The sequence below is a fragment of the Gymnoscopelus microlampas genome, assembly GCF_963454915.1.
Source record: "Gymnoscopelus microlampas genome assembly, chromosome: 15".
NCBI lineage: Eukaryota > Metazoa > Chordata > Actinopteri > Myctophiformes > Myctophidae > Gymnoscopelus > Gymnoscopelus microlampas.
This window is the reverse complement of record NC_139952.1, coordinates 42769352-42791610: the sequence shown is the minus strand read 5'-3', so window position 1 is coordinate 42791610 and position 22259 is coordinate 42769352. Positions and strand designations below refer to the sequence as shown.

Sequence of the window (22259 nt, the reverse complement as noted above, 5' to 3'; positions counted from 1 at the left end):
TGCTGTCGGGCAGAAATCTCTTATCTCCATATTTGAACTGTTTGTGTTTTTTCGTAAAGTAATGTATAGTTGATCATACCACAGCATCACACAAAAGCAAAAGCTGCAGATCTGCATGCTCGAAACGTGGCGCGAAGCGACAGGTTTTGACATATGAGGTTTCCACCCGACAGAGACGATATGCATTCAACCTTTGAAAAAACACATTATTTTAATCTGTTTTCACAAAGACATTTTTTCGAATATTTCTCTTTATTTTAATCTAGTCCAGGTTTGACCAGACTTGGGTAAAAAAAAGTCAAGGATGCAGTTTTACATCTCGAGGCGGAGGCACCATATCTTTTAATGTATCTTTTAATACACAAAAGCATTGTAATTGTACATTTAAGCAATGTTCTGCTTACCCACGGAGCATTCATTTTCATATGAAAAAAACCCAAAAACATTTATTGGTAAATATTCGTCCACTGTCTGTCAAAGTTCTGAGATTTTTTTAACAACATTATTTCAGTCTTCTGCCGTTAACTGGTATAATAATAGTCATACATTTTCCCATCTCACTAATTACAAAATGAAAACAACCAAGGTCATTTCACACTGTTGACAAGAACTGGGTTTTGTACAACCAGTTTAGTGCGCATGCATGCATGGACATTTAAGTGTAAACAGTGAAATTGGTCTATATTAACTCTCAACGCACTTTAAATATTCTTCAAAACAAATCATGCTTTATGAATCCATTCCGGAAACACACATATGTACAGTATGTCATATTTACAAATTTTTCCAATATGAAAAAATTCATAAGATTTATCCCTTATACTGAAAATCATATATTACAATATATTGCAGAATAATGACTCTTTAACAAACAAACAAAGAAAAACAAATTTGGAAAGCAGAAGACAACAAATATATATATATCATAATTTCTCCAACAGATTGCAGGCATTAGGACCATGATTTAACAACTTTCAACCTGGTATCCCAATTTTGGGTACATCATTTTAGACAACAAAATAAAGATGAAAAGAAAATTCAAAACAATAAAATATATATTTTTTTAAAGTTTTTTTTTTTAAAGAAAGAAAATGCCCTTTGAAAATGTAAGAAAATTCCCCAAAATAGCGGAAATACAGGATCTACTTATGGATCGGCTATTTTCGCTATTCGTCTTTTGTCCCTCCAGCTCTTTAGTAAACAGAAAATACATTTTCAGGTCGGGATACCAATTTTATCCAATCAGGATAGAGAACTCAGTCAGGATACAGATTTAACAAGTGAAATTGGAAGTGATGACACAAAGAAATGAGCAGACAACATTGGAACTGGAACGCTATAAACATGAAGCTGATAAATGGGTACTCTCTTCTGATTGGCTGAAATCGGCAACCCACCTGAAAATGTGTTTTCTGTTTACTAAAGAGCTGGAGAGACGGGGAGACTCCTGTTACTGAACAAACACTCTATAGCAATGAGTAGCCTACTATCAGAATATAGAGCTTAAGGGGATAGTTAACTTTTTTCTATCAATTAGTCACCCCATGGAGACTTGAATTCATGGATATGTTTTGTTTTTTGTCGAATTCCTATAAGCCAGGGGTCTTCAACAGGGGGTCCGGGACCCCTAGGGGGTCCTCAGAGTTACTACAGGGGGTCCGCCAAATCTTTATGTGATATGATTTTTTTTACCTTAACCACTTGAACCCTACCATCCTTTTTCTGAGGAGAACTTTAGCCAAAAAATAGCCGATCTACAAGCTAACAACGCCTCGCAGCGCAAAGAGGTATAGGTGTAGAGGGAAAAAAGAGCAGACCAAGTAAACAAAAAAAAAAGTTTAATTCTGAAACACAATTTTATACAATATAGAGGGGGTCCCTGCTTCATCTCTCTCAGCTAGGGGGTCCTTGGCCTGAAAAGGTTGAAGACCCCTGCTATAAGCCAATAATTTCATGACCAGCCGACCGGTAGGCAGCGGTTCCGGTAGGAGACACAAAAGAGACTCTTTGTGTCTCCTACAGGAACCGCTGCCGGACATCAAAATATTGGGGGAAAAAAAAAATCCACAAATTCAAGTCTCCCTGGGGTGACTAATCGATAGGGAAAAAAAGTGATTTTGGGGGTGAACTATCCCTTTAATGCTGCGTTCACACTGGCAGCTACAAAGATTCATTTTCAATGGAAGCCAGCGACATGAAGGTACAAAGACACATCCTGCACGTTTGTAGCTGCTTCCAAAGCTACAACAGCTACAAAGCTAAGAGTAAGTTGAGCTGGTTTCAACTGCAGATACAAGGATACAAAGCAACAGATATATGCTGTGTAGCTTTGTTTCTTTGTTTCTTTGTATATTTTCTATTTGCCAGTGTGAACGCAGCATTAACCTTTTAACCCATTAAGACCGGGAACGCATCTGTGTCACTTTAGATTTCTTTGGCTATTCAAAAATATCAGATATACAAGCTCAGTCCATTTGATAATGGTTAACAAGGTTAAAACAGATGCTCGACAAATAACCCTTATTTTACCACTAAACGTTCAGTTCATGACTTCGGGGTAGCCGTAGTAGTTCTCCAGGTCGTGGAAGATGTCGTTGGGGCTCTTACAGCTGAGGTTGCAGAAGCAGGCCTGGATCCACATGACCTGAGGAGAGGAGAGGAGAGAAGAGAAGAGGGCAGGGGAGGGGAGGAGAGGAGAGGAGAGGGAAAAATAATTACGATTAAAGGTGTGGATTTATGGAACAACAGCAGTGAAGAAATGAGGATTTTTAGTTTTTGATGGTATTTGCTCTTCTTTTAAGAATGTTCTTTATTTGTTTTTCCTCAATGTTATTTTATTGGCAAATAATAGGAGCAAGAAGGGATAGGGCTTGATGCGTTTTAAACTTCTGCCTTTGAAATTGAAATGCCTTTTCGCTGACCCTGGCGTTACATGTATTTTTTTTCTTTAACCAGTCTTTTAACGACTTAAACCGCAGCATCCTTATTGTGGGGAAGACTTTTGCAGAAAACTGCGACAAGCTCACAGCGCGTCGCAGTGAGCTTTGTCAATCGGCTATTTACGGCGAAAGTTTCATCCACAATAACAGAAAAATGCAAAAGACACTAGTATGGAGCCCTGAGGGACTCCGCTCAACCATATGGGGTTTAAACCTTTAAGACCCGAAGCCGATTCTACATGTCTCCTAAATCCCAACAGTTTTCTGAAAAACGTATGTGCTCAATCTTTTTCATGTCAAGGACCCCCAAAATTATATGTATTTGGCCGCCGACCCCCATCTCAAAATATTTTGTTCCAGGGACCCCCCAGAAGCAAAGATTTGAGTTAAAAATGTTCGCTTTAAAAGTATATATATATTCAAAGATTTGCACACATGTTCACGATTTTTCATAAATAGCAGATCTACAAGCTCAAAGCCAAAGCCAAAGTGTAAAATAATGCTTTTTTAGCTCAAATCAAGAAGTGACACAGATGCGTTCCAGGTCTTAAAGGGTTAAGTGGGTTAAACTGTGTCCGAAATAAACAATCAAATCAAACCAAACCAAAGTAAAATACCTGCCAGGTGAAGCCGGAGCCGTTGGGACACAGGAAGTCCACGTCGATGGTCTTGGACTTGTAGGGGATGCAGCAGCGCTCGTCTGTGCACACGCCGCAGTACTTGGGCCGGTACGGCTTCTTGCTCACGCAGCCCGAGATGGTGAAGTTGAAGGCCAGGTCCTCCCTGTACACGTTCAGGCATTTCTTACCCGGCTTCATTTAGTTGGGAGAGAGAGGGAAAGAAAATGCCAATTCAATTGACTTTCTGTGACTCGGTTAGCATTACGGCGTTGTTGCTGTTGTGGGACTACTGTAATATAACATCATCCACTCTGTTGTCATTTCGTTGTTGTCGGGTAGAATAAACCTAAACATCTGTGTGACCGGCCCACCACAACCGGCGTGCAGATACTCTACCGGCCGGCTCCGTCGAGGCACATACAAATGCACATGCTCTTAACACATTGGGTGCCAAAACCGTTTTTTACCGTGTTTTCAAAGAGTAGCGCTTAGGTGCCAAAACCTGGATTTACCGTGTTATCAATCTTTTTTTTTCTTTTAGTTTTTTGGACATATGGACATAGGAGGTTTCTGCCCTACTGTATATGATGTACTGGACAGACATGTACCTTGATGTGTTTGGTGATGTCGACCTCACAGGGCCGCAGGTTGCAGAGGCGGGACTCCTTGACCAGCTCACACTGCTCGTTGGCGTTGGAGATCCTCAGCGAGAGGCCCCGCCCACAGGTCCTGGAGCAGGGGCTCCACGGGGTTGTCTGGGTAATGCAGTTCTTATGCCAGCTGACCGTCTCTGCCGGGGCCACTGGGGGGGAGCCACAAAAACACACAAAGAGAAGAACCCATTAGAAGAGATTGTTCCAAGAGAGTTCCACTGAAAATGAAATGGTTCAGGACCCTAACATTTGGTTCAGAGCTGGAACTAAAAACGTATCTGTTTTTTTCTTCTTCTGGGAAACAAAGTGGGCGTGTCAATATTCAACAGGATGGAATATGCAGACTCATGACGTATCCTTGATTACAATAGTTCTGCTTAACCTGGAATTTAAAAAAAATAAGCACTGCACCGGAAGTTACATCTGATTTCAAATTCAGGCTCTTGTTTGCTTTTCAATTCAATTCAATTAAATTTGATTAAAGTGTAAAATCACAACAAGTTGTCTCAAGACACTTTACATGTAGAGAAGAGACCCGACAGTCCCACCCTGAGCAAGCAATTTTGCGACAGTGGCAACGAAAAACTGATGTGTGTGAGCTTAATGCTTAAGCTCACACACATCATTTGACAACCGTGCCAGTGAACAGGCTTCACCTGCACCACAGAGCTGAGAAATATTAGAAGTCTGAAATCCTCCACATAATACTGTATATGTCTGGACAAGAAAGACTCAATCCGGTAGCCGGGGTGACGAATAAAGTACAAATCGTATAGAAATATTTTTTATGGAATTTATTATATCGGGTAAAAATATACCCAACGTAAGTGATGGTGTGACTAAATTCATCATTAGCGTTCTAAGGTTAAATGTAACAGTTTAAACCTGCAATCCTGAACTTGAATAAAACCAACGAATAAAAAAACGAATCTAAAAGCTCATATAACACAACACGTGGTGATGAGCTTGCTTAGCCACGCCTTCTCTTTAGTTCTTACCCTCGGCGTGACGCAGGGATGTCTTGCGCCCCCTCTTGGGCTCGTCACAGATCCACTGCTCGCAGCACTGGCCCTTGACCTTGACCCTCCGTGGCGTTTGGCACCACACCCGGGGGGGCTGGGACTCGGTGCACAGCGCCACGCAGCCGATGGCGCCGTTCACGCACACACACTGGTACTTGCAGCTGGGCGTGAAGCTCTGCCCGTTGCGGTAGATCACGCCGTCGTGCTCGCAGCCCGTGCCCCCCATGTCTGGCATGAAGGAATGGCAAAGCAAATCACAATCACAAGTTTAGGCCTGTCAAAATGATTACATAACCGCTTAATCGTGATTAAAATGTTTTGATAATCGTGGTTATTTTGTCATAATCGTTTCCATGTTGAAAATGTTTCAAACATTTTAAAAAATAGTGGAAACAGCAGATCTACAAGCTTACAACACATCTTGTAGATCAGCTATTTCCGCATTTTTTTAAAATACATTTTGAAAGTGTATAAAATGATTAGATATGGCCATAGTACATTATATATTCTTTGTTAATTTTCATTATTTACGAAGCTTAAAAAGCCAAACATGTTCCAAAGTTCAATGCCAAAAACACAATTAAATCATTGTTTCATATATTTTCAAAAATGCGTTCCTGGTCTTAATGGGTTAAAGTAATGCTATCATGATCACCCTGCTGACTACTTTTTTTGCCATGTTGAATTAAAATATCTGAGGTTACGTTCCATACAGTAATATAATATACTTAAATTGAACTCTGGCACCGATATTTAACTTGATCCGCTATTCTTCAAAAGGTCTTTAAAAGTCGGGACACGTCAGAGTGCATCATTGTCAATACTAATGTCATCAAAACAAAAAGTCAAATAATGCCACACTGTATCGGCCAAACTGATATAACGGTCGAGGCCCTGATTCTAAACCATGCGTTCTGTGTGTCCAAGAGCATCACACTCCACAAAGAGCCACCGACCTACTGTACTATAATCCATTCGATCCGGGAACGCGTCTGTGTTATTTTAGATTTTTCGCTATAACCATTATTCTATACTTTGGGCTATAAAAAAATAGCAGATCTACAAGCTCATAGTGCGGCACTGAGTGCCACGCAACAATCCAAGAATCCAAGGCTTCGTGGGGTGTGTAATTGATAGAAAATAAGTAATTATTTGGGTGAACTAGTCCTTTAAACTCATCAAAACAAGGCTTTCCCAGCCCCTCCACATAAAGAATGTGTTGGGAGGGTTCATTTCTACATTTCCACACTCCTCACTACAGAACGAAAGCCAGTGTTGCTAGATGTACGATAATTATTGTATTTGTCTCATTAATTTAACCTTCTGTAATTTGTACAAAATTCCCTGCATGGCTGCTGATTCGGGATCCGGTTTGGATTTTCAAAATATGTGAAAATACATTATATACACCTGTGATTTATCATTTTTGTCTGTGTACGATAGTTTTCTTTCAAACACAATAATGTTAAGCCTCCGGTACTATTTAGCATTTCCCATCTGGCAACACTGACGACAGGATTCACGTTAAACATCGGTGAGGTTCCCCTTTGGCAGTGGTGGAAAAAGTACTCAAATTCTTTATTAAGTAAAAGTACCAATACTGCAATAATATAGAAATACTCTGTTACAAAAAAAAAGTCCAGAATTCAAAATTTACTTCAGTAAAAGTACAAAAGCATTGGCATTAGCATTGGCACTTAAATAAATGTACTTAGTTATATTTTCCTCCACTGCCCTTTGGAATTTCCTACGGGTTTCACTTTAGATGGGGTTGTGGTCGGGTTTGAGTCCGGGTGAGTGACACTTACATGCACACACTCCTGTTTCGTACCTAGGCTTGTCCGAGCTGTAGTCGCAGTACAGTCCCTTGTGGTAGTCGCAGGTGTCCGCCTCGTTGCACGTCTGGCCCACCTGGCGGGCACAGGCCTTGCAGCAGTCGCAGCCGTCCATGAGCAGGCTGACCCCCGGCGGGCATTTGGGGGGCGCCTTGGGACACTCACACGGCCACCGGCAGACCTGCGTCCGGTTCCACGGGTCCAGCTCGTTCGTTTCGGTGACGACTACGGCGGCCGCGGCCGGCGGCATGGCAGGGGAATTCTGGGAGTAGGCCTGAGAGGAGAGAGAGAACATTTGATTTAAGATTCTAGAGATAGATAAGAGGGTTTATTTATCACTCACTCATACAGGTAAATGGTAATCCCTGCCAACTTGATTTGATTTGATTTGATTAGACCAGGGGTCTTCAACAGGGGGTCCGGGGACCCCTAGGGGGTCCTCAGAGCTACTATAGGGGGTCCGCCAAATCTTTGTGTGATAGGATTTAGTGTTTCTACATTAACCACTTGAACCCTAGAATTCCTTTTCTGAGGGGAACATTAGCCGAAAATAGCAGATCTACAAGCTCTCAACGCCGAGGCGTTGTGAGCTTGTAGATCGGCTATTTTTGGCAAAGAGGCTATAGGTGTAGAGGGAAAAAAGTTTTTAAAAAAGAAGTAAAAAAAAAACTTTAATCTGAAACACAATTTTATACAATATAGAGTAGGGGTTCCCTGCTTCATCTCTCTCTCAGCTAGGGGGTCCTTGGCCTGAAAACGTTGAAGACCTCTGGATTAGACGTTATACAGGAAAAACACATTACATCATGGTCATCGCAGAAACGACAAGGATACAAACACAAGAAAGTCGTGCGACTTATTTCCATTGTGGTCCTTGGTCTGAGACAAACAACATTGCAACAAAATACACACAGGCAGACAGTACAGCAATACATAATACAATCAAGAGCTACACTACGTACAGCATGAATACATAGAATCGCATTGCTAACATAAGTGACCCTACTATTCTGCAACCTTTTCTAAAAGCCATGCTTTGACCATTATCTTAAAAAAGGAGATGGCTGCTGGTGCTCTTTATAGTCAGGGGTAGCGACTTCCAGTTAACTGCTCCTCCAAATCTAAACAAACGTGCTGTTTTCTCATTTCAGTGGTGAACGTACTGTAGGCATGGTCAGGTCTGCTATGCTGGCTCTGGTTAGGTGGGAATGGGCTTCGCTACGCTTCTGAAAAAGCTTACAGAGGTACGCACAGGGGCGCTGTTGATGTAGATGTTATACACCAGGTTCAGCTGTAGTTGAACTGACCTGGCTGGCCGGAGGGAGCCAACCCAACTAACGACATGCCCCATAGGGCAGGAGCCTGTATCTCTTGTTTCTGTAGCGTGAGGCGGCTTGATGGACAAGTACTGTACACCCCCTGGACATGACACTAGTACATGTATGTCACAGGGACTTGACCCCCCCTATCCAACCCTTGATGCTGAGTGCCAAGCAGGGAGGCATTGGGTCCCATTTGTTATAGTCTTTGTTACTCATACAGGTACATGCAGCAAAATGTTGGTGTGGCGTGTTCCTCAAGACTGAGCTAAAGACAACAACATACAACAACAACAACAACAACAATAATAATGATAATACTGCATGTAATAATACTGCGTTGTGCCGAGGCAATAATCTTAATACCCTGCAAATCATAATCCCTTTCATAATCAAATCCTACATTAACTTAACAGCAACTTGCAATGGGCCTGGTCTTCAAGATACTCAAGGGAACATGCAGTGCCCCATGTACGGTACTGTCTGACTACTTTAAAAAAGTAAAACACCTGAGGGAGCTCCACTGATCTCATTCCCCCCAGATTCGGCACAAACATGGGGATGAATTCATTCTACCATTATGCCACCAAAATGTGGAACACCCTACCAAGCTTCTAGTATTCATGATCGCTTGAATAGTATTGTATAGTTTTATATGTCTTGATGAATTGAATTACACAGGACCACAATGGTTTGTGTTATCCTTTTAGCATTATTGTATAACTGTACAGTACATATTGTATAACTGTACTGCACATGTGCCTGACACAATGACAATGAGTCGCATCATGAGTGTTGTGTGGGCTAGATAGATCTAGTTATTTTTCGAAAACATCTGGAAAAATCACGAAAACGCCTAAAATGACATGTCCTAAAATAGTGACACCAGTGTTAAAGTGATTAACTCTGTTGCTGTTATAGTCGTTGACCTTGAAATCCTTTCTTTGGACACCAGAGTAGAGGACAACTGTAGAAAGCCCAAGTTGCTAAACTCCTTTGTACATAGTCTGGTCGCTCTACAAACCAGAGAGATGAATCAGTAGTCTTGCGTAGCCAGAAAACTATTCCACAATCTCCGAATGCTATATAGAGTCTGGAACTACACCTCCCGAAATCCGAGAGAGGAAACTGGCAATTCCGTTCACGAAAATATATTTTAAAATATCTTATTCTTTAGTTTACATTTCTGCTAAGCAGCAAGCTAAATATACTGATTTTTATTTATATTATGATAAATGTGTGCGACTGTAAAGACGAAACGAAGTGGGGAGGAGGCTTCACATCCGCTTTATATTCTATCGTGATCAGAGCTTCCGAGTCCCAGACTGTATGACCGGAAACATTTTAACATTGTGGGAGGCAACAGTCTGGCCATGCGAGACTAATGAATCAGGGGCCCCTCTACATATTGTAAATACATGTGTTTCAGATTCCTATTTTTCATAGATTTCATAGGCTTCATAGCGTTGTTTGACAGCACTGTCATCAGTGTTGGATTCATGTCAATGTGCATTTTCAGACATCTAACCAAATAATCAAGACCCCTGATTTGGACAGCATGCCCCGTCTCTTAATAAATAAAATGTCTAGTCTCATATCGCTACATAATGTACTGGCAGCATGCAGCATCATCATCATGTTTTAATATCCCAATAAAACCCTTTCCTGCTAACATTTGCTGCTCCATATAAACCAGCCTCTTACAACGTGTGCCTCTGCATCTACTCCAAGAAGAGGAGAATGCTTCCAGCCAGTGTTGCCATGTCTGCTTATTATAAGTGACTTTTGTTCTATCTCCTTAAGTAGGTTAGTACGTCTAACATTTACTACATACAACAATAAAGATAGTGAGCGAACGTGAGTGTTTATTCACTGCAGGGCTGTTACATACTGAGATGCCTTGGCTTGCATCTCCCTCTAGTGATTATACAGATTAGCACCACAGGTGTCAGTAATGGTAATCACAATATATGGCAACTTTGAGCTTGTTTTTTTGTAAAGTCGCTTGTAAATACTGGTAGTTGCGGTTTGCGGGTTTTTTTTTGGGCTCGTTTCTAAAGTGTAGTTGCTTATTTGGCCTTGATTCCTAAATGTTGTTTAAACCAGTGCGCCCCCCCAAATTAATGTCATTGTCTGCGTACCCCAATCTGAAAACATTTTGTGCCAGGGACCCATGTACTTGTGTTATTAAAATGTTTTACTTTTTCTCAAGATTTTAAAAACAAAATAGCAGATCTACAAGCTCACAACGTGTCGCATCACGGCGTGTTGTGAGCTTGTAGATCAGCTATTTTCAAACAGCCAATCTACATAGGTTTAATGTGCTCATGTGGCCTAATTGTCGCCTATTTTGGGCTTGTTTTCATAGACCTGGTTAGCTTATTTCTCTCGCATAATCTGGCAGCGCTGAGGAGAGCGAGTTTCAGGGCTGCCTTCAGAACAGATGTGCACAGATGTGTGGGGGTGAACACATCTGTTGGTTTTGGACGCTCGGTGCCTCACTGCACCGGTCCCGGGCCGACAGAGAGAGAACTGGCCTCATCTCTTATAGTTCTGAAATGTGTATTTAAGACAACAAACACTAACCCTCCATGGAATCCAAATTAAATATCTTGTTTCGGACAGGAACACTGAGTGCCTGAGAAAAGAATACAACACGGTCTTTAGTGGTCTTTTCATTGTGAAGTGTTTGAGAGAGAGCGGCTGAGCTGGACTGGTCTGAGCGTGAGAAACGTTCACACTGTGATATTAACACTGTGTAAGACCAGAGCAAAGCCTGAGGGCCAACGGAATACTCAGGATGAGGTGAGAATGTTTAATGAAATGACTAGATCAGCCGTTCCCAAATATTTTTCTGGATCAGGGGCCTCTTGAAGGCGTTCCCAGCCCACCCATCTGACAGCCCACCCTCTGACATGGCAGCTGAATGTGGTCAGGTGGGTGGGTGGTCTTGCGTGTGTTTTCATGATCAATCAATCGATTGTGTTTCCGGCTTGGAACTAAACACAGTTCCTATTCCAGTTCCTATTCTATTCAGTTCCACTTATTCCTATTCTACTCAGTTCCACACATGGAACTAACACAGTTCCCATAGCAGATATACAAGCTCATAGCGTGGCACCGAGTGCCGCGCTATGAGCTTGTAGATCTGCTATTTTTGAAAAATCATGAAAAGTTGTGCAAATATATATATATATATATTTTTGGCGGACATTTGTAACTCAAATCTTTGCTTCTGGGGGTGCTGCAACTACATATTTTACAAATGTTCGCTTTAAAAAACATATAATCCAAGATTTTGCCAGGAACTTTCACGATTTTTAAAAACTATTTTTGAATAGCCAAAGAAATCTGAAAATGACACACAGATTCCCGTTCCCGGTCTTAATGGGTTAAAGAAACAAAATACCATGATATTTTTTTATTTGAATGTTATATTTTCATTCTAATCTTATAGTATGTAGCCTACACAATCTAAATATACATGAGTTTTATGTATTTATTTTTGAATGCCCACATGCATGGCAGTGTGTTGTCTGTCTGTCGGTCGGCCTGTCTGTCTGTCATCTGTGATCAAACATAACTCAACAATAGAACACTTGGTGGGAATTCCCAGTAGGCTGCCCCCCGAAGAGTTAATTAACTTTGTAATGTCAAGGTCAAGTTCAAAATAACCCACTGTGTCATAATACCTCATGGCAGGGTGCATGGCGAGGTGTAGAATAAGAGAGGTTGTTGTGGGCAGTTCTTTGCATTTCACCCTCAGAGGGCATTTAAAATGTACAAATGCATTACAAATCAAAGCACAAAAAGCTAAGGAGGGTCAATCAGCACACACTTCAACAACAAGATCTACTGTATTTCGTCTCTGTCGGGCAGAAACCTCCTACAGTATCTTGCAATCTCGAAACGCGGTGGGAAGCGACACTTTTTGAGCTTGTAGATCTGATATTTTTGCTACTTTTGAATTTGAATCCTGAAAAAAAAAACAGTTTTGGACAAGTAGAAAGAAAGCACAGCAGAAGTACAGTCGCAATTAAGGTCAGTTTCCCTAAGAATAATGGAGGGTTTAAGTGGTTATAGTACTAAAAGGATGTGATCAAAACCCCCTTATACTGTACATGTAACGCCCTGCGGTCTCCCGCATGGGAAAGCCAACATCTTAACCACTAGGCTAAAGGGGAATCCCTCCTTGGCCGGCGGAGATATTAGGCTTCTGGTCATCAGGCAGAGGCTCTGAGCCAATACTGCTACACACACACACACGCACGCACACACGCGCACACACACACACACACACACACACACACACACACACACACACACACACACACACACACACACACACACACACACACACACACACACACACACACACACACACACACACACACACACACACACACACACACACACACACACACACACACACACACACACACAGTACTCTGCTTCAAGTAAAAGGCCTGTGTTCAAAATCTTACTTGAGTAAAAGTACAAAAGTATTGGCATCAAAATATACTAAATTACCAAAAGTAAAAGTACTAAAATGTTTGAAAATAGCCTATGTATAAAATAAGGCCGAAGTGGTTAATGTATGTTTTATAATATGAAAATTTGTATCTGAAAAGTAACTAGTACATGTTTTCAAATAAGTCTAGGAGTAGTGGAGTAAAAGTACAATATTTGCCTCTGAGATGTAGTGGAGTACGAGTAAAAGTATTGAAAATTGGAAATACTCCAGTAAAGTAGAACTACCTCAAAATTGCACTAAAGTACAGTACTTGAGTAAATGTACACACACGCACAAGCACTTACTGTACACACACACACACGCACACACAATCCATTATCATTGTGTAGAAAACACGACTAATCATGTTATGTGTGGCGATTAGGCTGAACGCTGTGTCATTTCCCTGAAGTCTGTTCTCTTTATAGCTTATAGGGGTGGGGGGTGGGGGGGGGGGTAATAAAATTAAATGATGGTCATATTAAGGAGCGCTGCGTGAAGCTAATGCAGACAGATGACTTTTAATAATCACTAAACCCATGTGGCCGTCTCTCTCACTGAGTCTGTCCTCACCACACTTCATTGATTTAAGCCCTTGGCTATCAGACATAAAGATAATTATGTGACAATAACTTGCAGAAAGAGGTGGGCTTTTTTATATATATCGTAATTGTGTATCAATTAAGCCTAATGCCTGAATGTATTTATTAATAAATACATTCAGGTTTAAGCGGTTGTTTTATCACTGTCATGAAGAGGGCAGTCCACATTGTGTGTAGACTTTAGGTGTCATTTAATGGGGGAGTTTTTTGAAAAAGGCCGATGCTAGCCTCAAAGGTTGGTGACAGGTGCGTAATAAAAAAGTGCATATATTCAGAAGGGGATCTCTGATGACGATATCAAAGAAAAGAACCCTTTAAGACCTGAAGCCGATTCTACAAATGTCTTCTAAATCCCTACAGTTTTCTGAAAAACGTATGTTTCTATATCAGTGGTGCAATCTTTTTCATGTCAAGGAACCACAAAATTATATGTATTTGGCCACGGACCCCCATCTCAAAATATTTTGTTCCAGGGACCCCCCCAGAAGCAAAGATTTGAGTTAAAATGTTCGCTTTAAAACAATATATAATCAAAGATTTGCACACATTTTCACGATTTTTCTAAAATAGCAGATCTACAAGCTTGTAGCGCTGCACTCGCAAAAAAGGTCCTGGGGACTTGTTTCCATTGTGGTCCTACAGTATGTATTCAATTAATCAACATAGCATAAATATTTTACACAATAATACATGTCATCAGCAAATACAAAAAACTATATTGCAAAGGAGAAAAAGGAAACACGGTGGCAATGAATGACACCTCCTTTCTATGGGAATTTACATTGACCTCCCCTTGTGGTTCATCCTGATAGATGTTTTTACAGACCAGTTTTAAATGAAGCCAGTGATTCACATGCTTTAATGGACGGTGTCAGGGCATTCCACAGTTTGGTGGCAGAGTAGTAAAATGAGAATTTTCCCATGTTTGTTCTAAATCTGGGTGCTACCAGATCATATGTACTTCATCGTATGAAGTGTGTCGCCAGACAAAAGTAACCAGAGCTTGTAGATCTGCCATTTTTTGGCGCGCACACACACACACACACACACACACACACACACACACACACACACACACACACACACACACACACACACACACACACACACACACACACACACTTTTACAATGTTCATTATTTTTACTTCTACTCCACTGCATCTCAGAAACATACATGAACCACTTCAGCCATACATACATTTCGGCCATTTGAAAATAGCCGATCTACAAGCTCACAATGCGTCGCGATGCGACGCATTGTGAGCTTGTAGATCTGCTATTTTCTTAAGATGTTTTATACATTTGAAAACTTTTGAAATGGGACATTCTGCATCTACTTTTGGTACTTTAAGTACATTTTGATGCCAATACTTTTGTAATTTCAAGTACATTTTGAATTCCGGATTCTGACAGGGATATTTCTAGAGTGCAGTATTGATGCTTTTACTTTAGTACAACATTTGAGTATTTTTCCCCACTACTGGTGAATATCCAAAACCTGTCACACAGACATGCAAGGGGTTTCAACATCTAATTTTAACCAAGAAACCTGAGTCATACAGTATCTATGGCTGCTTGGTGGTCACTGACTGATTGGCCGATGACAGAGTGATGAAATGGATCCACAATAATGCATCACTTAGGCTACATTCTTTCTGTTAACGCTGTCGTTCTCACACTTCTTCATGTCAGCAGATCTACAAGGTCACCGCACATCACATGATGTGAGCTTGTAGATCTGCTATTTTCAAAAGCAACGAATACAGGATTCAAGTGGTTACAATTCTTTTTGATGAATATAACTAATTTGACTGGGGACCCCCTGGACCCCCCTCTACGACCCCTGGGGGTCCTCGAGCCTCACTATGAGAACCACTATGAGACCCCCAATTGCCAAAATGAATGAAGGGAGAAAGTTCTTGAAGGAAACAGAAGCTCACATGAATGTAGAGGAATGTTAACATTATATCATGTTGCACATCAAGCCTCTCAAATGACCAGTTCCCTAAAATAGCCACAAGGTGGCGGTAAAGTCACACGGACAGTGGAAAGTTGAGACCAAAGCATGCAGGCAGCACACACACAAGCACGCACATACACGCGCACACGCACACGCACACACACACACACACACACACACACACACACACAGTTACACAGGCAGCACGTGTCACAACAATATTTATACTTATAATCAACGTGCGCTTCACAATGAATGATATATTCATAATATTCCTCATCATATTGATGCTTTAAGTCAGTAGCGAATTGTTGCCAAAAGTGGGTGAAAAAATCTCTTCAGGACCTTCAATGGAAAGCAGCCCTATGGCTTATTATCTGGGAAAACTGGCAGAAAAAAAGACTCGCTCGCTGCATAAAAAATAAGTAAAACTCCTTTAGACAGACTTCAGAAAATATAATGTCTTTATTTTAAATGCTCATATTGTGCTCTGTGCTCATAGTGAGGGTGAATTTAAAAAAGCAAACGTTTCGGTCCTGCATGGGACCTTCGTCTTAATATAGATGAAATAGGCTTATTATCTGTGTCATCCTTTTATAGCATCTTTTTGTATAAATCTGTGCCACCGAGACTTGTTTTTTTGCAGACTGTCTGTAAAGTATTCAATCAATCAATAAATGAATCAATCAATCCTATATTGCAGGGGTTTTCAACCAGTGGTCCTTGACGGGGTTCCAGGGGGTCCCCAGCCAAATTAATAGTTAGCAACCAAATGGACCCTTATGTGTCTGTAACTCTGAGAGTGTACAAATGGAACCAAATGGACCCGTTAGGGTCCATTTGGTTCCATTTGTACACTCTCAGAGTTACATGAACACTGATGATGGTGATACAGTGTAGATTGGGACCCCCAATAAACCTAAATGGTTGAGTCCCTGGCATATCTTTTCAAATGGGGGTCCATGGGTTAATATGTGTCAAGTTGGGGGTCCTTGACGCGAAAAAGGTTGAAAACCACTGCTATATTACATTCAAATGTGTGTCTTCACAAATCACATCATGCCACACATTCCTCTCCAGCAGACACAATGAGGCTAGAATTGTCCAGAAAACCAGAAAAAATATAAAATAAGAAGAATAAAAACATCCATAAGGTCTCACCTGTTGAATTCCGGCTGCTATTAGAATCCACAACAGGAGGAACCAACTCATCACTAGTGAGGAACCGCAACTTCATTGAAAACCAAAGAAAAATTATATCCAAGTCCCGTTTTTTAAAAGCAACACATTGTTGCAGCTCTCTGGTCCATAACTCCACTGATCTGACAGTCCTCACATCCTCCTGGACCTGCTGGATCTAACCATCTGCATGGATCTAGTCTGTCTGTCTGTGTGTCTGTCTGTCTGTCTGTGTGTCTGTGTGTCTGTCTGATGAAGGACAGACAGTAGATGTTAAAGCAGTCAGACCTCCACACTGACGTCAGGAGGTCTGAGCTGAAGGAGTCGAGCCTCTCTGGTGTTCTTCTAGCCAAGCCTCCTCTGGTTGAAAAGTATCAGACCTACAAGCCCCATGCGTGTGTAAATTATGCACGCCTCTCTCTCTCTCTCTCTCCCTCACCACTCCCTCTCTCCCTCCCTCCCTCCCTCTCTCTCCTCTCATCTCCCCCTCTCTCTCCCTCTGTTCTCCCCCTATCTCTCTCTCCCTCCCTCTCCCCTCTCTCTCCCTCTCTTCTCCCCCTCTCTCTCTCTCCCTCTCTCTCTCACCTCTCTCTCTCTCTCTCTCTCTCTCTCTCTCTCTCTATCCCCCCCCCCCCCCCTCTCTCTCTCTACTTTAACCTGATATCTCTCAGCCCATGCAGCCCGCCCTGGTAGGAAGCACCATATGGTTAGTGTGGTGGTCTAGGCGTGTCTGGAACTCTCCAAACATATTTATTAGAGACTTCAGTTCAGTTATTCCTGCTGCCCTGCATCTCAATCATGTCAGAGCTCATGGTACGTTGGCAGTGATGCTGCAAGGCAAGCCTCACTCACTCACTGCATGGCTTTGCCTTGCATCCAAGAAATATTCAGATACCGCACTTTCAACCAGTGTCCCTATATTTTGGACTTGTTCAGTATAGGCAGTGGTGGAAAGTAACTAAGTACATGTACTCAATACTGTACTTAAGTACAATTTTGAGGTATTGTTTTACTTAAGTAAAAAATGTGAGTACAGGTGATAACCTTAGACATTTTTCCAAAAATGTTCTATTTTACAAATACTTTCCAATGTTTTTCTAAATTTCTCAAATATTTTTAAAGCCTCTCTATTTAGCTTTTTAAAAAATGAATAAAATGTAATTTTGTCCCATCTGTATGGTAGAGTATGTTAATACAATATAACTTATACAATTGGGGTGGTTGTATGAGTATTTTGTTTCCCTGCTCTTCTATTGAGACATTTAGATTGTGTCAAAGGCCATGTCTCACTATATAGACACAGGATCTGATGGTCAAGATTCAATTCATCCCCTGAGCAAGCTCTATTAGCTCAATGGTAAAAAAAAAATCAGCACTTGCGCAGACTCTGGTTCAAATCTGGGGTAGAGGAGGAAAGTTATTAAATATATATCTTTAATAGGCCTATAGAGACAGTTGTATAAAATAGGGCTTAAGTGTTAAAAGTCAAGTTATTTTCAGTTCTCAGAGCTCAGAAAAAAGGTCACTTCCCTAAAAAGAAAAGGTGAAAGAATCTAAACTTATCTTCTATACTTTTTAGGAGATGAGGATTGTCTGTCTGTCTGTCTGTCTGTCTGTCTGTCTGTCTGGTGGCCAGATGTTCTGCACAAATCACAGTGATGTCATATAATGTCCGTCAGCCGCAGTCATTTCTTTTAGATTTCCCATAAATGTAGCTGTTTTTCTAGTTACAGCATCTGCTGTGTATGCCGCCAACGTCCGAAAATTCCATTATAGTCCAGCCTGTCAGTCAGTCATATTTCTGTCATATGGAAAATGATTTGGGGCTGTGTGGGGGGGGGGGGGGGATATCCAGGAGGATTGGCATGGTGGTGGTTTGTTGGTTATAATCGTATATACGGCCCCCAAACCGCACTTCAGCAGTTGGGGAGCCTTACACCCTCAACACGTGTCTGTGGGTTTGGGTTTTTCTGGTCGGAACATTTCAAAGAGGGGAGGTTTAAATCAGGTAAGCGTTATGTGAAACCAAAACTATTTTGTTGCTGTCAGGACAGAAACCTCTTATCTCCATATTTTAACTTTTTTTGTGTTTTGTTCGTAAATCCATGGCCTACTTGATCATACATCAGCGTCACAATAAAGTATGAAAAGTAGTAGATCTGCTACTTTTGATACTTTTGAATTTGAATCCTGAAAAGTGACAGTTTTGGACACATGAGGTTTCCACCCGACAAAGACGATATGCACTGCAGACAGAGAGAGAGAGAGAGAGAGAGAGACAGAGAGAGAGAGAGAGAGAGAGAGAGAGAGACACACAGAGACAGAGAGAGAGAGAGACAGAGAGAGAGACAGAGAGAGAGAGAGAGGGGTAGACTAGATGATGAATGTGCTTGATGTCAGACACCAAGGTGCCCTATGGGTTCTGACTCTGAGCCCCGACAGTATTATTTACAGGCTGTTCTCTAATCCCTGTCAAAAAGCTGTCATCCTCAGCAATGATCTGAGCACCAACCCCCTCGCTCTCTCTCTCTCTGTCCCCCCCCCTCTCTCTCTCTTTCTCTCTGGGATGAGCTGAACGGTCGACCCGATGACCCCCACGGCACACTGTGTACTCGCTGTGACTGACTGTCACAAACATCTGCACAGGTACTGTAGACAACTTACAATGTAGGCATTTAGCAGACGCTCTTAATCCAGAGAGATTTACAGTAAGCAAGGTAAACACAAGGCAATACATCAACTGCAAAGGGGAGTTTGAAACACACACACACACACACACACACACACACACACACACACACACACACACACACACACACACACACACACACACACACACACACACACACACACACACACGAAATATGTATTTATGTCCACATAAACAGAAGTACAAGAATGCCTTGTTCAAAGGACATAAACACTGCCAGTGCAGTCAGATAATGGGAAAACAGCCAGTTACAAAGTGCATATAAGGCAGAACATTGTTACATACAATAATGTTGGCATACTTGTCAGACACAGCAGACGACAATCATATGGATAAAGGAAACAACAACTCCTCCAAATTGAGCGGCTTCCTATAATAGCTGATACTGAGCAGTACCTGGCTAACTGCTTGACCCTCCTTTTGGAGAGGCCGGCCATTTGAAGGCCCACACACACACACACACACACACACACACACAGACAGACACAGGCACACGTACACACACACGCACACGCACACACACACACACACACACACACACACACACACACACACACACACACACACACACAGAGAGAGAGTCTGTGTGCACATGGGCACGCTCTTTCTTTGTGGTTGTTGTTGGCATTTTCCACTCAGCCGAACATTTAAGACCAAAACGGTTGGTTTCCTAGCCTCAAGTATTATTGGGACATTTCTGCCTAATGAGGTGATGCCAGCCTCAGTGTGCGAGGCGAGGGAGAGGAGCGCAGATGGCAGTAAACAGGCACACGGGCACGTTCACCCCCCGACAACACGCTCAGATAACACACACACACACACACACACACACACACACACACACACACACACACACACACACACACACACACACACACACACACACACACACACACACACACACACACACACACACACACACACACACACACACAACTGTGCTCACATGTGTATGAGCATAATTACGCTCATACTCATACACACACGTAAGCAAACGTGCACATATGCTCACAAACAGCCACTGAAGCACTGTGTGCGCGCATGCACGCACACACACACATGCGCGCGCACACACACAAACACATACACGTCTATCAAATAATTGTAGTGGAGTAAAAGTACAATATTTGCCTCTGAGATGTAGTGGAGTAGAAGTAAATGTATTGGAAATTGGAAATACTCCAGTAAAGTAAAAAATACCTCAAAATTGTACTTAAGTACAGTACTTGAGTAAATGTACAGGTGGATTAGAACTTTACATACTGAGCTCACAGCTGCTGTTGTTGTAACACAGGCATGTGATGGATGCATCATGTAGCAGCATATCAATCATTATTTGAATGTCATGTCACACACAGAACAGTGTTGCCCGATCATGCGAGAGAGAAATAAGCAACCAGCTCTATGAAAACAAGCCCAAAAGAAGCGACTATCATAGGCTGCATGAGCAATTTAAACCTGTATGTGCATTGGATAATATGGATATTTAAAAATAAGCCAATCTACAAGCTCGTGGACAAGATTGTGGGAACTAAGTAGAAAATGTTCAGTTTTTTAAAAAACATTTTCACAATGCAAATCTGGTACAGGGCAAATACATATTAATGTGGGGGTTCTTGACATGAAAATGTTTGAGAACCACTGGTATTTACAAGCAACTTTAAAGAAAAATAAGCCCTAAGTCGATTATAATAAGCAGACCTGGCAACACTGACACAGACGCGTCGTTTCAGAAAAAAACACGAGAGGGTGGCCAAAAAAGCAAGGCTTAGGCGAGGGCAGTTAATTTGTTTAGCAGCACATTTCAACAAGTGCTTTACATAAAACATGAAGCATGACATCAAGGCACAGAGCAGAACACATTACACAAGGACATTTGACAATAACTAAAATACAGTTTAGGCATTTAAAGTAAAAGCCAGTGGAAAACGGACAGGATTTTACGACTTTCTTTATGTAACGGATGCGATGCGACGCGTTGTGAGCTTGTAGATCTGCTATTTTCAAATAGCCAATGCAGCCAGATCTGCAATCGTATCTGAATGACTGTTATAGCAGTTTGTTTAAATGAGTTTATAAATTGTTATATTTTCACAGGGATTATTTATTAGTGTGTTAGTATTAGTGTGGCCAGACAATGCTGCTCCGCAGGTCTAGGATGGAACAAACGGGTGTAGCCAAAGTCTACACCAGTGGTTCTCAAACTTTTTCATGTCAAGGACCCCCATTTGAAAAGATATGCCAGGGACCCCCGTAAGAGAAGACTTTTACGGCTCTAGCAGTGATTCTCAATCATTGTAATTTAAGGACCTCCCCAGTTTGACATGCATTAGCGCTACAGACCCCCATTTAATGGCATTTCTATCTCTGGGACTCCAATTTATATTGTAAAATCTATGTTATTTTAACTCTCAGAGTTACAGACCCATAAGGGTCCATTTAGTTCCTAATCTATCATTTAGCTGGGGACCCCCTGGAACTCCCTCAAGGACCCCTGGGGGTCCCCGGACCCCACTTTGAGAACCAATGGTCTACACGGCCTCAGACCTGGCGTGAGATCTAAGCGGTCCGTACGCTAAATTCAAAGTCGGAATATATTGATAAATGCCGAAAGTTGCAGTGATCTCGCCGTACGCCCATTATTTGGTCTACACCTCGTTGATAAATGAGGGCCAATGTTCCTATCTATGTGTGGAGTGTTGTGTGTGTACGTTAGTGTGTGTGTGTGTGTGTGTGTGTGTGTGTGTGTGTGTGTGTGTGTGTGTGTGTGTGTGAGAGAGAGAAAAAGAGAAAGAGAGAAAGAGTAGTCGTGTGACTAGTGTGACCCTCGACACAGGATTTGAGGATCCCCAGGCTCAAAGTATAGTATTAGTATTACCACCACCAACAATAATAATGACAGTAAG

The 22259-nt window shown here is 41.7% G+C and overlaps 1 protein-coding gene across 1 annotated transcript; it reads right to left on the bottom strand.

Annotated features, from left to right (window-relative positions):
* Positions 1–310: 310 nt before the first annotated feature.
* Positions 311–17022, bottom strand: ccn4a (cellular communication network factor 4a). The gene is made up of 6 exons (XM_084079979.1): positions 16626–17022; positions 7043–7343; positions 5211–5462; positions 4168–4361; positions 3557–3751; positions 311–2644 (listed from the first exon to the last, which is right to left on the bottom strand). The coding sequence occupies exons 1-6, from the start codon at positions 16674–16676 to the stop codon at positions 2540–2542; spliced, it is 1098 nt and encodes a 365-aa protein (XP_083936105.1). The 5' UTR covers positions 16677–17022; the 3' UTR covers positions 311–2539.
* Between the last annotated feature and the right edge of the window lie 5237 nt (positions 17023–22259).